The 15,915-nt window shown below is 43.6% G+C and overlaps 1 protein-coding gene across 2 annotated transcripts in view; it reads left to right on the top strand.

Moving 5' to 3' along the window:
• Nucleotides 1-11,829, top strand: part of smg6 (SMG6 nonsense mediated mRNA decay factor) — a 57,907-nt gene extending 46,078 nt beyond the window's left edge. For both annotated transcript variants that reach the window (XM_045717430.1, XM_045717431.1), the window contains exons 16-19: nucleotides 4,207-4,351; nucleotides 8,576-8,838; nucleotides 9,050-9,131; nucleotides 9,441-11,829. In XM_045717430.1, the coding sequence (XP_045573386.1) occupies nucleotides 4,207-4,351; nucleotides 8,576-8,838; nucleotides 9,050-9,131; nucleotides 9,441-9,571 (621 nt within the window). In that variant the 3' untranslated portion in view covers nucleotides 9,572-11,829. The remainder of the gene's footprint in view (nucleotides 1-4,206; nucleotides 4,352-8,575; nucleotides 8,839-9,049; nucleotides 9,132-9,440) is intronic.
• The last annotated feature ends 4,086 nt before the right edge of the window (nucleotides 11,830-15,915 follow it).

The raw sequence follows: 15,915 nt of genomic DNA, 5'->3' as shown, positions 1-15,915 counted from the left end.
CACACTATACTATATACACACACACTATACACACTACACTATATACACACACACTATACACACTACACTATATATACACACTATACTATATACACACACACTATACACACTACACTATATACACACACTATACACACTATAGTATATACACACACTATACACACACTATATACACACACTATACTATATACACACACTGTACTATATACACACACTATACTATATACACTATATACAGGTAACACACACTACACTATACACACTATACTATATACACACACTATACTATATACACACTGTACTATATACACACACTATACTATACACACACTATATACACACACTATACTATATACACTATATACAGGTAACACACACTACACTATACACACACTATATACACACACTATACTATATACACTATATACAGGTAACACACACTACACTATACACACACTATATACACACACTACACTATACACACACTATACTATATACACACACTACACTATATACACTATATACAGGTAACACACACTACACTATATACACACTATATACACACACTACACTACATACACACTATACTATATACACTACACTATATACACACACTATATACACACTACACACACTATACTATATACACACACTATACTATATACACACACTACACACACTATACTATATACACACACTACACTATATACACTATATACAGGTAACACACACTACACTATATACACACTATATACACACACTACACTATACACACACTATACTATATACACACACTACACTATACACACACTATACTATATACACACACTATACTATATACACACACTATACTATATACACACACTATACTATATACACACACTACACACACTATACTATATACACACACTACACACACTATATACACACACTATACATACACACACTACACTATATACACTATATACAGGTAACACACACTACACTATATACACACTATATACACACACTACACTATACACACACTATACTATATACACACACTATACTATATACACACACTATACTATACTATATACACACACTACACTATATACACACACTATACACACTACACTATATACACACACTATACACACTACACTATATACACACACTATACACACTACACTATATACACACACTATACACACTACACTATATACACTACACTATATACACACACTATACACACACACTACACTATATACACACAGTATACTATATACACACTATACTATACACACACTATATACACACACTATATACACTACACACACTATACACACTACACTATATACACACACTATATACACACACTTTACACACTACACTATACACACTACACTATACACACTACACTATATACACTACACTATATACACTACACTATATACACACACTATATACACACACTACACTATATACACTACTATATACACACTATAATATACACACACTATATACACACACTATATACACTACACTACACACACTATACTATATACACACACTATACACACTACACTATATACACACACTATATACACACACACTATACACAAACTACTATATACACACACACTATACACACACTATATACACACACTACACACACTATACTATATACACACACTATATACACACACTATACACACACACTACACACACTATACTATATACACACACTACACTATATACACTACACTATATACACTACACTATGTGTGTGTGTGTGTGTGTGTGTGTGTGTGTGTGTGTGTGTGTGTGTGTGTGTGTGTGTGTGTTAGTGTGTGTGTGTTAGTGTGTGTGTGTGTGTGTGTGTACCATAGCGCTGGGCCGATACCAGTATCGTAATGTGTTTTCCATGGCAGGAAATGAAAACACAGAGCAGACCAACTCTTTGATGTTTTAAAACCTGCTGTATGTAACACATTGTGTTCTGCAGCCTGGAAAATAAATCACTGTGACTGGATGACAACGTTTGTTTACAACATAAGGGCTGTTGGAAGTTAAATCCACTTCCTGTTTTGTTTCCTTGCCACGATCCTAACAACTATCGTTATACTGGTATCGGCCGGTCCCTAGTATACTATATGTTGACCAAGGAGATGATTGTGGACTACAGGAGAAAGAGGACCCAGCGCGCCCCCATTCTCATCGACGGGGCTGTAATGGAGCAGGTTGAGAGCTTCAAGTTCCTTGGTGTCCACATCACCAACGAACTACCATGGTCCAAGCACACCAAGACAGTCGTGAAGAGGGCACGACAAAACCTATTCCCCTTCAGGAGACTGAAAATATTTGGCATGGGTCCTCAGATCCTCAAAAGGTTTTACAGCTGCACCATCGAGAGCATCCTGACTGGTTGCATCACCGCCTGGTATGGAAACTGCTCGGCATCTGACCGTAAGGCGCTACAGAGGGTAGTGAGTACGGCCCAGTACATCACTGCGGCCAAGCTTCCTGCCATCCAGGACCTCTATACCAGGCGGTGTTAGAGGAAGGCCCTAAAAATTGTCAAAGACTCCAGCCACCCTAGTCATAGACTGTTCTCTCCGCTACCGCACGGTAAGCGGTACCGGAGCGACCAAGTCTAGGACCAAGAGGCTTCTAAACAGCTTCTACCCCCAAGCCATAAGACTCCTGAACACCTAGTCAAATGGCTACCCAGAATATTTGCATTGCCCCCACCCACCCCCTCGTTTACACCCCTGCCACTCTCCGTTATTATCTATGCATAGTCACTTTAATAACTTTACCTACATGTACATATTACCTCAACTAACTGGTGCCCCCACACATTGACTCTGTACAGGTACCCCCTGTATATAGCCTCCACATTGACTCTGTACCGGTACCCCCTGTATATAGCCTCCACATTGACTCTGTACCGGTACCCCCTGTATATAGCCTCCACATTGACTCTGTACCGGTACCCCCTGTATATAGCCTCCACATTGACTCTGTACCGGTACCCCCTGTATATAGCCTCCACATTGACTCTGTACCGGTACCCCCTGTATATAGCCTCCACATTGACTCTGTACCGGTACCCCCTGTATATAGCCTCCACATTGACTCTGTACCGGTACCCCCTGTATATAGCCTTCACATTGACTCTGTACCGGTACCCCCTGTATATAGCCTCCACATTGACTCTGTACCGGTACCCCCTGTATATAGCCTCCACATTGACTCTGTACCGGTACCCCCTGTATATAGCCTCCACATTGACTCTGTACCGTAACACCCTGTATATAGCCTCCACATTGACTCTGTACCGTAACACCCTGTATATAGCCTCCACATTGACTCTGTACCGTAACACCCTGTATATAGCCTCCACATTGACTCTGTACCGTAACACCCTGTATATAGCCTCCACATTGACTCTGTACCGGTACCCCCTGTATATAGCCTCCACATTGACTCTGTACCGGTACCCCCTGTATATAGCCTCCACATTGACTCTGTACCGGTACCCCCTGTATATAGCCTCCACATTGACTCTGTACTGGTACCCCCTGTATATAGCCTCCACATTGACTCTGTACCGGTACCCCCTGTATATAGCCTCCACATTGACTCTGTACCGGTACCCCCTGTATTTAGCCTCCACATTGACTCTGTACCGGTACCTCCTGTATATAGCCTCCACATTGACTCTGTACCGGTACCCCCTGTATATAGCCTCCACATTGACTCTGTACCGGTACCCCCTGTATATAGCCTCCACATTGACTCTATACCGGTACCCCCTGTATATAGCCTCCACATTGACTCTATACCGTAACACCCTGTATATAGCCTCCACATTGACTCTATACCGTAATACCCTGTATATAGCCTCCACATTAACTCTGTACCGGTACCCCCTGTATATAGCCTCCACGTTGACTCTGTACCGGTACCCTCTGTATATAGCCTCCACATTGACTCTGTACCGGTACCCCCTGTATATAGCCTCCACATTGTTATTTCACTGCTGCTCTTTAATTACTTGTTACTTTAATTTCTTATTCTTATCTGTATTTTTTCAACTGCATTGTTGGTTAGGGGCTCGTAAGTAAGTATTTCACTGTGAATTCGGCTGTATTCGGCGCATGTGACAAATAAAATTTGATTTGTCTGTCTGTCTGTCTGTCTGTGTTCCCTCTGTACCAGGCGGTGTTACAGACGTGTGGTCAGTTGGAGTTAGAGGTGCGGCCTCTCTTCCTGGTCCCCGACACCAACGGTTTCATCGACCACCTCACCGGCCTCAAGACACTGCTGCAGTCTGGGACGTACATACTGGTGGTGCCCCTCATAGGTAACTACCACACACTAACAAACATACAGTGAATTCATCGACCACCTCACCAAAACACTTCAGTCTGGGACGTACATACTGGTGGTGCCCCTCATAGGTAACTACCACACACTAACAAACATACAGTGAATTCATCGACCACCTCACCAAAACACTTCAGCCTGGGACGTACAGCGCCTTCAGAAAGTATTCACACCCCTTGACTTTTTCCACATTTTGTCGTGTTACAGCCTGAATTTCAAACTGATTAAATGTAGATGTTGTGTCGCTGACCTAAACACAATACCCCATCATGACATCGCAATACCCCATCATGACATCGCAATACCCCATCATGACATCGCAATACCCCATCATGACATCACAATACCCCATCATGACATCACAATACCCCATCATGACATCGCAATACCCCATCATGACATCACAATACCCCATCATGACATCGCAATACCCCATCATGACATCACAATACCCCATCATGACATCGCAATACCCCATCATGACATCGCAATACCCCATCATGACATCACAATACCCCATCATGACATCGCAATACCCCATCATGACATCACAATACCCCATCATGACATCACAATACCCCATCATGACATCACAATACCCCATCATGACATCACAATACCCCATCATGACATCGCAATACCCCATCATGACATCACAATACCCCATCATGTCACAGTGGAATTATGTTTGTAGAAATGTTTACAAATTAATTCAAAGTGAAAAGCAGAGTCAATAAGTATTCAACCCCTTTGTTATGGCAAGCCTAAATAAGTTCACGTGTTTAACAAGTCACATAATAATTACAAGTCACTATTATTGCAAACTCACTGTGGCCAAAAATAGTTAACATGATTTTTGAACGACTACCCCAACACATATAATTATCTGTAAGGTCCCTCAGTCGAGCAGTGAGTTTCAAACACAGATTCAACCACAAAGACCAGGGAGGTTTTTCAATGCCAAGGGCACCTATTGCTGAATAGGTAAACATTTTAAAAAGCAGACATTGAATATCCCTTTGAGCATAGTGAAGTTATTAATTTCACTTTGGATGGTGTATCAATACACCCAGTCACTACAAAGATACAGGTGTCCTTCCTAACTCAGTTGCTGGAGAGGAAGGAAACTGCTCAGAGATTTCACCATGAGTCCAATGGTGACTTTAAAACAGTTACAGATTTTAATGGCTGTGATAGGAGAAAACTGAGGATGGATCAACAACATTGTAGTTACTCCACAATACTAACCTAAATGACAGAGTGAAAAGAAGGAAGTCTGTACAGAATAAAAACATATTCTAAAACATGCATCCTGTTTGCAACAAGGCACTAAAGTAATACTACAAAAAAAATGTGGCAAAGAAATGAACTTTATGTCCTGAATACAAAGTGTTATGTTTGGGGCAAATACAACACATCACTGATTACCACTCTGATTACCACTCTTCATATTTTCAAACATGGTGGTGGCTGCATCATGTTATGGGTATGCTTGTCATCGGCAAGGACTATGGAGGTTTTTAAAGGATAAAAATAAACAGAATAGAGCTAAGCACAGGCAAAATCCTAGAGGAAACCCTGGTTCAGTCTGCTTTCCAACAGACACTGGGAGATGAATTTACCTTTCATCAGGACAATAACCTCAAACGGAAGGCCAAATATACACTAGGCGGCAGGTAGCCTAGTGGTTAGAGTGTAGGGGCGGCAGGTAGCCTAGTGGTTAGATCGAATCCCCGAGCTGACAAGGTAAAAATCTGTCGTTCTGCCCCTGAACAAGGCAGTTAACCCACTGTTCCCCGGTAGGCCGTCAATGAAAATAATAATTTGTTCTTAACTGACTTGCCTAGTTGAATAAAGGTCAAATAACATCAAAACCAAGACAACATGGAATGTTCCTGAGGGGCCTAGTTACAGTTTTGACTTAAATCGACTTAAAAATCTATGCCAAAACTTGAAAATGGCTGTATAGCAATGATCAACAACCAACAGAGCTTGAAGAATTTTAAAAAGAATAAGTGCAAATATTGTACAATCCAGGTGTGTAAAGCTCTTAGAGACTCACCCAGAAAGACTCACAGCTGTAATCACTGCCAAAGGTGATTCTAACATGTATTGAGGCAGGTAGTCTAGTGGTTAGAGTGTAGGGGGGGGGGCAGGTAGCCTAGTGGTTAGAGTGTAGGGGTGGTAGGTAGTCTAGTGGTTAGAGTGTAGGGGGGGGCAGGTAGCCTAGTGGTTAGAGTGTAGGGGTGGTAGGTAGCCTAGTGGTTAGAGTGTAGGGGGACTACCAGTACCAGTCAAAAGTTTGGACACACCTACTCATTCAAGGGTTTTTCTTTATTTTTACTATTTTCTACATTGTAGAATAATAGTTTAGACATCAAATGCATTCCAGGTGACTACCTCATGAAGCTGGTTGAGAGAATGCCAAGAGCTGTCATCAAGGTAAAGGGTGGCTACTTTGAAGAATCTCAAATATAAAATATATTTAGATTTGTTTTACTTTTTTTTTTGGTTACTACATGATTCCATGTGTTATTACATAGTTGTTGATGTCTTCACTATTATTCTACAATGTAGGAAATAGTAAAAATAAAGAAAAACCCTTGAATGAGTAGGTGTGTCAACTTTAGTCCGTATTGATTTTGTCAAAACATTTGCTAACATTTCTAAAAACATGTTTTCACTTTTGTCATTATGGGATATTGTGTGTAGATGGGTGAGATAATTATACATTTTTATAAATGTTTAATTCAGGCTGTAACTCAACATATAATGTGGACTAAGTCAACTGGTATGCAAACTGTCTGAAGGCACTGCCCATCCTGGTGGTGAGACTGAGAGATGGAAGGAGTAGAGCCCCACACGGGCATGACATTTAAGCCCGCGCCCTAACCATTCCCACGTTCAGGCCCTACCCTACCCTAGCCTAGCCGACACTACCCTAGCCTAGCCGACACTACCCTAGCCTAGCCGACACTACCCTAGCCTAGCCGACACTACCCTAGCCTAGCCGACACTACCCTAGCCTAGCCGACACTACCCTAGCCTAGCCGACACTACCCTAGCCTAGCCGACACTACCCAAGCCTAGCCGACACTACCCTAGCCTAGCCGACACTACCCTAGCCTAGCCGACACTACCCTAGCCTAGCCGACACTACCCTAGCCTAGCCGACACTACCCTAGCCTAGCCGACACTACCCTAGCCTAGCCGACACTACCCTAGCCTAGGCTGATTGCTTCCGCCAAATGTAAGGCCCTGCCTCTGTTACCTGCTCATCTCTGTCCGTCTGTCCCCAATACAACCTATATTTATGTGTTTGTATTTTCCCTTTCATACTTCAACTACTTGCACGTTGTTACAACATTGTACATAGGTAATAATCTAACATTTGAAATGTCTAGATTATTATACAACTTTTGTGAGTGTAATGTTGACTGTTTATTTCCCTTTTTGTTTGCCAAAGCAAGTGGAATAGACAATGTAAGCATATGTTTCCCAAGCAGAGAGCGAGAGAGAGACTTTGAATTGTGCAGAGCGACAGTAAGTCAGCCATCAATATCAGGTTTTAGGAGTTAGAGGAATGTTTAGTTCTGACTGTAGATGTCTTTGCCCTCTTCTCTCCCTCCCCTTCTCTCCCTCCCCTCTTCTCTCCCTCCCCTCTTCTCTCCCTCCCCTCTTCTCTCCCTCCCCTCTTCTCTCCCTCCCCTCTTCTCTCTCTCCCCTCTTCTCTCTCTCCCCTCTTCTCTCCCTCCCCTCTTCTCTCTCTCCCTCCCCTCTTCTCTCTCCTTCCGCCTCCCTCCCTTCTCCCTCCTCCCTTTCTCCCTCCTCCCTCTCTCCTCCCTCTCTCCTCCCTCTCTCCTCCCTCCCTCCCTCTCTCCCTCTCTCCCTCCCTCCCTCCCTCTCTCTCTCTCACTCCCTCTCTCCCTCCCCCTCCTCTCTTCTCTCTCCTTCCTCTTTTCTCCCTCCCTCCCTCCCTCCCTCTCTCTCTCTCTCTCTCTCACTCCCTCTCTCCCTCCCCCTCCTCTCTTCTCTCTCCTTCCTCTTTTCTCCCTCCCTCCCTCCCTCTCTCTCTCACTCCCTCTCTCCCTCCCCCTCCTCTCTTCTCTCTCCTTCCTCTTTTCTCCCTCCCTCCCTCCCTCCCTCTCTCTCTCACTCCCTCTCTCCCTCCCCCTCCTCTTCTCTCCCTCCCCTCCTCCAGTGATAACAGAGTTGGATGGTCTGGCAAAGGGGCAGGAGAGCTGCGATGGCTCTGGCAGTGGGCGTGGTGGCAGTGGTTGTCGTGGAAACACCGGTGGTGGTGGACCGACCCACGCCCAGTCGGTCCAGGAGAAGGCCAAGGTTGCTGTGGCGTTTCTGGAGCGAGGGTTCGAGGCCAGGGAGCCCTGTCTCAGAGCGCTGACCAGCAGAGGAAGTCAAATGGAGTCTATCGCCTTCCGCAGCGAAGACACCTCCGGACAACAGGTGTGTGTGTGTGACGTTTCTGTGTTTTGACGTGTATATTAAACGTGTGTCCAAGTGCCCCAGATCCTCTGTCAAGTATTTTACCATCTCTTGTATGTGAATTAAGTTTGGAGCAGTCTTTGACTGCAAGCTAATGCTATTTCATTCAATTCCGGACTGTCATTGAAATTCAGCTTTAGATTTACTTGTCTCCCCCCCCCCCTCCCTCCAGGGGAACAATGATGATGTCATCTTGTCCTGCTGTCTCCACTACTGCAAAGATGAGGCTAAAAGCTTGATGCCTGCACAGACAGGTAGCTGTCTCCTTCCACCAACACACTCATGCCTGTGTTGCACAATCTGTCTATACTATATTTATCCTACCATTACTCCTCCCTCCCATCTCTCCCCTCCCCCTCCCATCTCTCCCCTCCCATCTCTCCCCTCCCCCCTCTCATCTCTCCCCTCCTCCCTCTCATCTCTCCCCTCCCCTCCTCCCTCTCATCTCCCCCCTCCTCCCTCCCATCTCTCCCTCTCTCCTCCTCCCTCTCTCTCTCTCTTTCTCCCTCTCTCCCTCTCTCTTCCCTCCCTCCCTCTCTCATATCTCCCCTCCTCTCTCCCAGACGGTCCGGTGCGGTTGCGTCGGGAGGTGGTTCTCCTGACAGATGACCGTAACCTGCGGGTCAAAGCCCTGACCAGGAATGTGCCGGTCAGGGACATTCCTTCCTTCCTCACCTGGGCCAAAGTGGGCTGAACCGGGTCACACACAGACCACGCCCAGAGCACCCAGACAACCAATCAACTGCTGAGAACCGCTGGCCACCTCCCACACCACCTTGGCGTGGAGAAGGAGAATATACGCTAATGCAGAAGAGAAGACTGTTGGAGAAGGAGAAGAAACTCATTTTTTGGTGGAAAAGCTCAAATGAAAACTAAAAAAGTTATTTTTTTTTGAGGTGTGGAATGAGTTGAATTGTCTGAGAGCTTTTTCTCCTCTCATTGTGGTGAGGTGTGTGTTAATAAGCACTTCTCTCAGAGGGAAGGAGGAGGGAGCAGAGAGTTTTAAGAGATGCAGGAATGTTGGACCAGGAGGAACGGGAGAGGAGGTCTGTGAGTGTGTGTTATCTGGTTTCTCCATTCCAGCCGTGCGCCCTTCATAACCTCTGCAGTGTGTTCACAAGGCCAGCAGCAGTATTTAGCTCTGTAGAAACAACAGAGCAGAGATGGAATAGAGAGAGAGAGAGGGAGAGGAATAGGTTAGGGCTGAGGAGGAAGACCGCAGCCTGACTGAAGACCTATCTCTGGCTGTGTGAGTGTCTGTTTAACTGACATCTGTCTGTCACCCCAGAGCAGCACAGAGAGAGTCCCTGTAGGGGGGGGGGAGGCTGTGGTGATGGGTTACCAGGTTCTGGTGTATTAGATAGGGGATTGGTACCCCACCTTAATCTCCTTGACCCGGAGCCACACGCTCAGCCTCTGAATGCCAGGATGTGGTTTGCATCCCAGTTGCCCAGCAACAGTGTTGGTGACATTGGTAACCCCAGCAGCTTGTTGGTGACAGAGTCATTTCCAAGTTGGGGTTTCTATAAAGGAACAGCTTTATTTTTAAAAAAATAATCAAAATACGAAGAAAATATACGTTTTTCTGATTTAGCATTGTGGATGTTTTGTGGATGTGGCGGTGTGTTTTAGTTGGCTGGTGTATCCATTGTGTGTGTGAGATGTTTATGCTCTACAGAAGAGCTCGTCTTTCTGCTGACGTTTTCACCCACAAACCGTTTTGGTTTGTTTGAGCCTTTTTTAACAAGTCAAATCAGATTTGAATGTTTTAGTTGATCTCCCTTTGTTTTTACCACCACCTGTGAGGTAACTCATCAGCTTGTTTCAGCTTCTATTCATTATCTATCTATTCTTCTTCACATTGAGTACAGCACTCTGCTGATCTGAGTGAACATATCTAGGCTGGCTGGATATGTTCAGTAACGTGTGTGTGTGTGTGTATGCGTTTCTAGTAACTGGTAATTGGCGGCTTTTGCCACACTCCCTAACAAAGAAAAGGTCAGCCGATAAAAGAAAGTTGCCTCAGCCATATTGTCCGGAAGAATCCCATTTGCAAAATATCGTTTTTTTTTTTTTTGTTGATGGAAATCCATTTGCCCGGTCATGCTTATCAGCCTGTAGGTAAATGTGTATAATTAAGTGGAATTAAATTGGCGCGTTTTGTATTTTCGTTAGTCGTCCTATCTTCACACGCCACAGCATACAGAGACTATGACCTGAACATCACCTGTCAGACAGAGCTGCTGCTGAGAGCCTGGTTCAGCTCGTTGCTGGACTGAAACGTACTTTTACAAGCCCAGTTATTGAGCAACCATTCTAAATACAATCGCGTGTTAACAGTTTTGATGGTAACGATTTAAAAAAAAATATATATATATATATATATATATATATATAAATTAAATTAAAAAATACCTATTTTTATTTCTCAACTGGTATGCCTTATTGAAGTGCGCCTCCCATTTGAGTGCATATGCAACGGTAAGCAGTCTATCAGCGCCTCACCCACCACTTGGCAAACAGTGAGAAAATATTCACACCACTTGACTTTTTCCACATTTTGTTATAACAGCCTGAATTTAAAATGAATTTGATTTTGTGTCACTGATCTACACACAATACCCCCATAATGACATCACAATACCCCCATAATGACATCACAATACCCCCATAATGACATCACAATACCCCATAATGACATCACAATACCCCATAATGTCAAAGTGGAATTATGTTTTTAGAAATGAACTAAAAATGAAAGGCTGAAATGTCGAGTCAATAAGTTTTCAACCCTTTTGTTATGGCAAGCCTAAATAAGTGCTTAACAAGTTGCATGGACTGACTGTGTAATAGTGTTCAACCTGATTTTTAAATGACTCATTTCAAGCACAGATTCAACCAGAAAACCAGGTTTTCCAACGGTTCTCAAAGAAGGGCACCTATTGGTAAAAATTTAAAAAAAGCAGACATTGAATATCCCTTGGAGCATGGTGAAGTTATTAATTACACTTTGGATGGTGTATCAATACACCCAGTCACTACAAAGATATAGGCGTCCTTCCAAACTCAGTTGCCGGAGAGGAAAGAAACCGCTCAAGGATTTCACCATGAGACCAATGGTGATTTTAAAATGGTTACAAGGTTTAATGGCTGTGATAGTAGATAACTAAGGATGGGTCAACAACATTGTAGTTTCTCCACAATACTAACCTAATTGACAGAGTGAAAACTATTCCAAAACATCCCATCCTGTTTGCAATAAGGCACTAAAGTAATACTTTTTGTCCTTAATATAAAGTGTTATATTTGGGTCAAATACAACTTATTATTGAGTACCACTCTTCATATTTTCAAGCATAGTGGTGGCTTTTTTTTTTAAGGGGGGGGAATAAAAGACAGAGTAGAGCTAAGCACAGGGAAAATCCTAGAGGAAAACCTGGTCCAGTCTGCTTTCCACCAGACACTGGGAGATGAATTCACCTTTCAGCAGGACAATAACCTACAACATACACACTGTAATTGCTTACCTAGACAACATTAGATGTTCCTGACTGGCTGAGTTACAGTTTTTATTTAAATTGGCATTAAATCTATGGCAAGACTTGGAAATGCCTGTTTTTGCAATGATCAACAAACAACTTGACAGAGCTTGAACTATTTTTTGTAAGAATAAGTGCAAACATTGTACAATCCAGGTGTGCAAAGCTCTTAGACTTAACCAGAAAGACTCACAGCTGTAATCACTGATAAAGGTGATTCTAACATGTTTTGACTCAGGGGGTTGAATACTTATCTAATCAATATATATTTGTGTTTTTTATTTTTATTTGACAGAGTATTTTGTGTAGATCGTTGACACCAAAAAAATCCATTTTAATCTCACTTTGAAACATAAGAAAATGTAGAAATAGATGAGGGATGTGAATACTTTCTCTGAAGGCACCCAAAAGTTTTACTTCATATTATGAGGCATGTCTTACAAAGTCCGACCATAAACGTGGAGGCAATTATTTTATAAAGACTTCCTCATTAAACCATTTCTCTCCTATTCTATTGGTATTTCATATCAACAATAGTCATATTAGCAAACCGTATTTTGCATCTTTAGATCCTCTTTCTAAATTTCTAACATAGATGATGATCTGAGATGCACTGTGTTTTTACAAAAGTATGTGGACACCACTTCAAATTAGTGGATTCGGCTATTTCAGACACCCGTTAATGACAGGTGTATTAAAATCGAGCACACCGCCATGCAATCTCCATACACAAACATTGGCAGTAGAATGGCCTTATTGAAGAGCTCAGTGACTTTCAACGTGGCACCGTCATAGGATGCCACCTTTCCAACAAGTCAGTTTGTCAAATTTCTGCACTGCTAGAGCTGTCCCGGTCAACTGTAAGTGATGTTATTGTGAAGTGGAAACGTCTAGGAGCAACAACGGCTCAGCCGCAAAGTGGTAGGCCACACAAGCTCACAGAACAGAACCGCCGAGTGCTGAAGGGCGTAAAAATCGTCTGTCCTCGGTTGCAACACTCACTACAGAGTTTCAAACTGCCTCTGGAAGCAACGTCAGCACAAGAACTGTTCGTCGGGAACTTCATGAAATGGGTTTCCATGGCCGAGCAGCAAGACACACAAGCCTAAGATCACCATGTGCAATGCCAAGCGTCGGCCTGGAATGGTGTAAAGCTCGCCGCCTTTGGACTCTGGAGCAGTGGAAGCACAGTCTCTGAAGGGATGAATCACGCTTCACCATCTGGCAGTCCGATGGATGAATCTGGGTTTGGCGGATGCCAGGAGAACGCTACCTGCCTGAATGCATAGTGCCAATTGTAAAATTTGCTGGATTAATACGGGTCTGGGGCTGTTTTTCATGGTTCAGGCCCCTTAGTTCCATTGAAGGGAAATCTTAACGCTACAGCATACAATGACATTCTTGACGATTCTGTGCTTCCAACTTTGTGGCAACAGTTTGGGGACGGCCCTTTCCTGTTTCAGCATGACAAGGCCCCTGTGCACAAAGCGAGGTCCATACAGAAATGGTTTGTCGAGATTGCTGTAGAAGAACTTGACTGGCCTGCACAGAGCCCTGACCTCAACCCCATCGAACACCTTTGGGATGAATTGGAATGCCGACTGCGAGCCAGGCCTCATCGCCCAGCATCACTAATGCTCTTGTGGCTGAATGGAAGCAAGTCCCCGCAGCAATGTTCCAATATCTACTGGAAAGCCTTCCCAGAAGAGTGGAGGCTGTTATAGCAGCAAAGGGGGGACCAACTCCATATTAATGCCATGATTTTTGGAAGGAGATTTGATGAGCAGGTGTCCACATACTTTGGTCATGTAGTGTGTGTATATAGAACCACAAGCATCAGGTACACTGTTTAGAATGGTTTTCTCTCACGAATTGCATTTAAACAAATGTTTTTGAAAATGTATTTGGCAGCTTCATTACAGGAGTTGTATGTTTGGTTAAGATGTATAACCATAATCTAAATGTGATTTCTGTCATTCTGAGCACCGTGGGTGAATGCACTAAATGGGTTGATGCAGCCAATGCATATGGGTCCGGTAAATTTTTTCAGATGTCGTCTGATGTGATCAGTTAAAACGCGTCGGGTCACTTTGCCCTGCCCCCTTACATTTTGCTAAAGGAAACCCCTGGTTACGCGAACGACTCTTCATGCATATGAACCCGCTTCACAGTATTTTCACAACCATACGTCTCAACACGCTGTAAACAAATACAACATCTGTGAATGACATTTACCTGACATAAATGTTTAGTCAGCATGCTGCGATCGTTTTATTATGCATACGCACGTTGTGTTATCAGTTCCAATCAGTTCTCCAGACCGTCCAGAGTTAGTTAGCCCTCTGTTTATACCAGTCTATGACAGAAACAAACACACACACATCTGTAACAGTCTGTTAGCCAAGTCTATGAACAACTATAGATAACATTAGCTGATTCTCTCGATCATTTGGTCTTTACCTTTGTGTGTGTGTGTGTGACACTTTAATTTATTCAAGAATATTTGGTGAAATTAGCTATCTAACTGACATCACAGGCCTGCATGTCCGAGCCTCTCAATGCTTTTCCATTTTCTGTTTGAATAAAGTATTTGTTTTGATTAAAAAACAGTTGTCTGTTTTTGTTTACGTGTGGTTGTGGTGTGCAATGATGGGTTTACACATATATATATATACTGATGTGGCAAATCCTTTAGATGCAAGTACTACTTCAACAAACCTGGGCGAGGACTACTCGCCCAGGTACAAGGACATTCAGCTGTCCTGTGCGCAGTGAAGGCTTGAGGAAACCAAGCCTTAAAAGAAAAACAAGATAAGTCACACAGAGGAGAATCCACACAAGTGTCATGTCTGCAGTAAATGCTTTAACACAACTAAATATGAAATACATCAGATATCACGAGTGCAAAGAATGTGACAAATGCTTCTACTGCAAGGGACATCTGGTGATAACTCACACAGGGGAGAAATTGTAGGGGCATCTGGTCAGGCATATGATGACTCACACAGGGGAGAAAATATAGGGACATCTGGTCAGGCATATGATGACTCACACAGGGGAGAAAATACATGTGCTCTATGTTGAAAATGCTTCACATCAGCCTCTTCTCTAAAACTCCACCATTGACTTCACACTGGAGAGAAATCGTATCCATCCAAAGAATGTGGCAAATTCTTCAGAGTCAAGCCAGACTTCAACAAGCATATAGGTACTAGTGTGGGGGTACCAGCCAGGTTGTAGTGTGGGGGTACCAGCCAGGTTGCAGTACCAGCCAGGTTGTAGTGTGGGACCAGCCCAGGTTGTAGTGTGGGGTACCAGCCAGGTTGTGGTACCAGCCAGGTTGTAGTGTGGGGGTACCAGCCAGGTTGTAGTGTGGGGTACCAGCCAGGTTGTAGTGTGGGGTACCAGCCAGGTTGTAGTGTGGGGGTACCAGCCAGGTTGTAGTGTGGGGGTACCAGCTCAGGTTGTAGTGTGGGGGTACCAGCCAGGTTGTAGTGTG

This window comes from Salmo salar, chromosome ssa04 (genome assembly GCF_905237065.1).
Source record: "Salmo salar chromosome ssa04, Ssal_v3.1, whole genome shotgun sequence".
NCBI lineage: Eukaryota > Metazoa > Chordata > Actinopteri > Salmoniformes > Salmonidae > Salmo > Salmo salar.
Note: the sequence above shows the minus strand (reverse complement) of the source record. Positions and strands in the feature narration are given on the sequence as shown.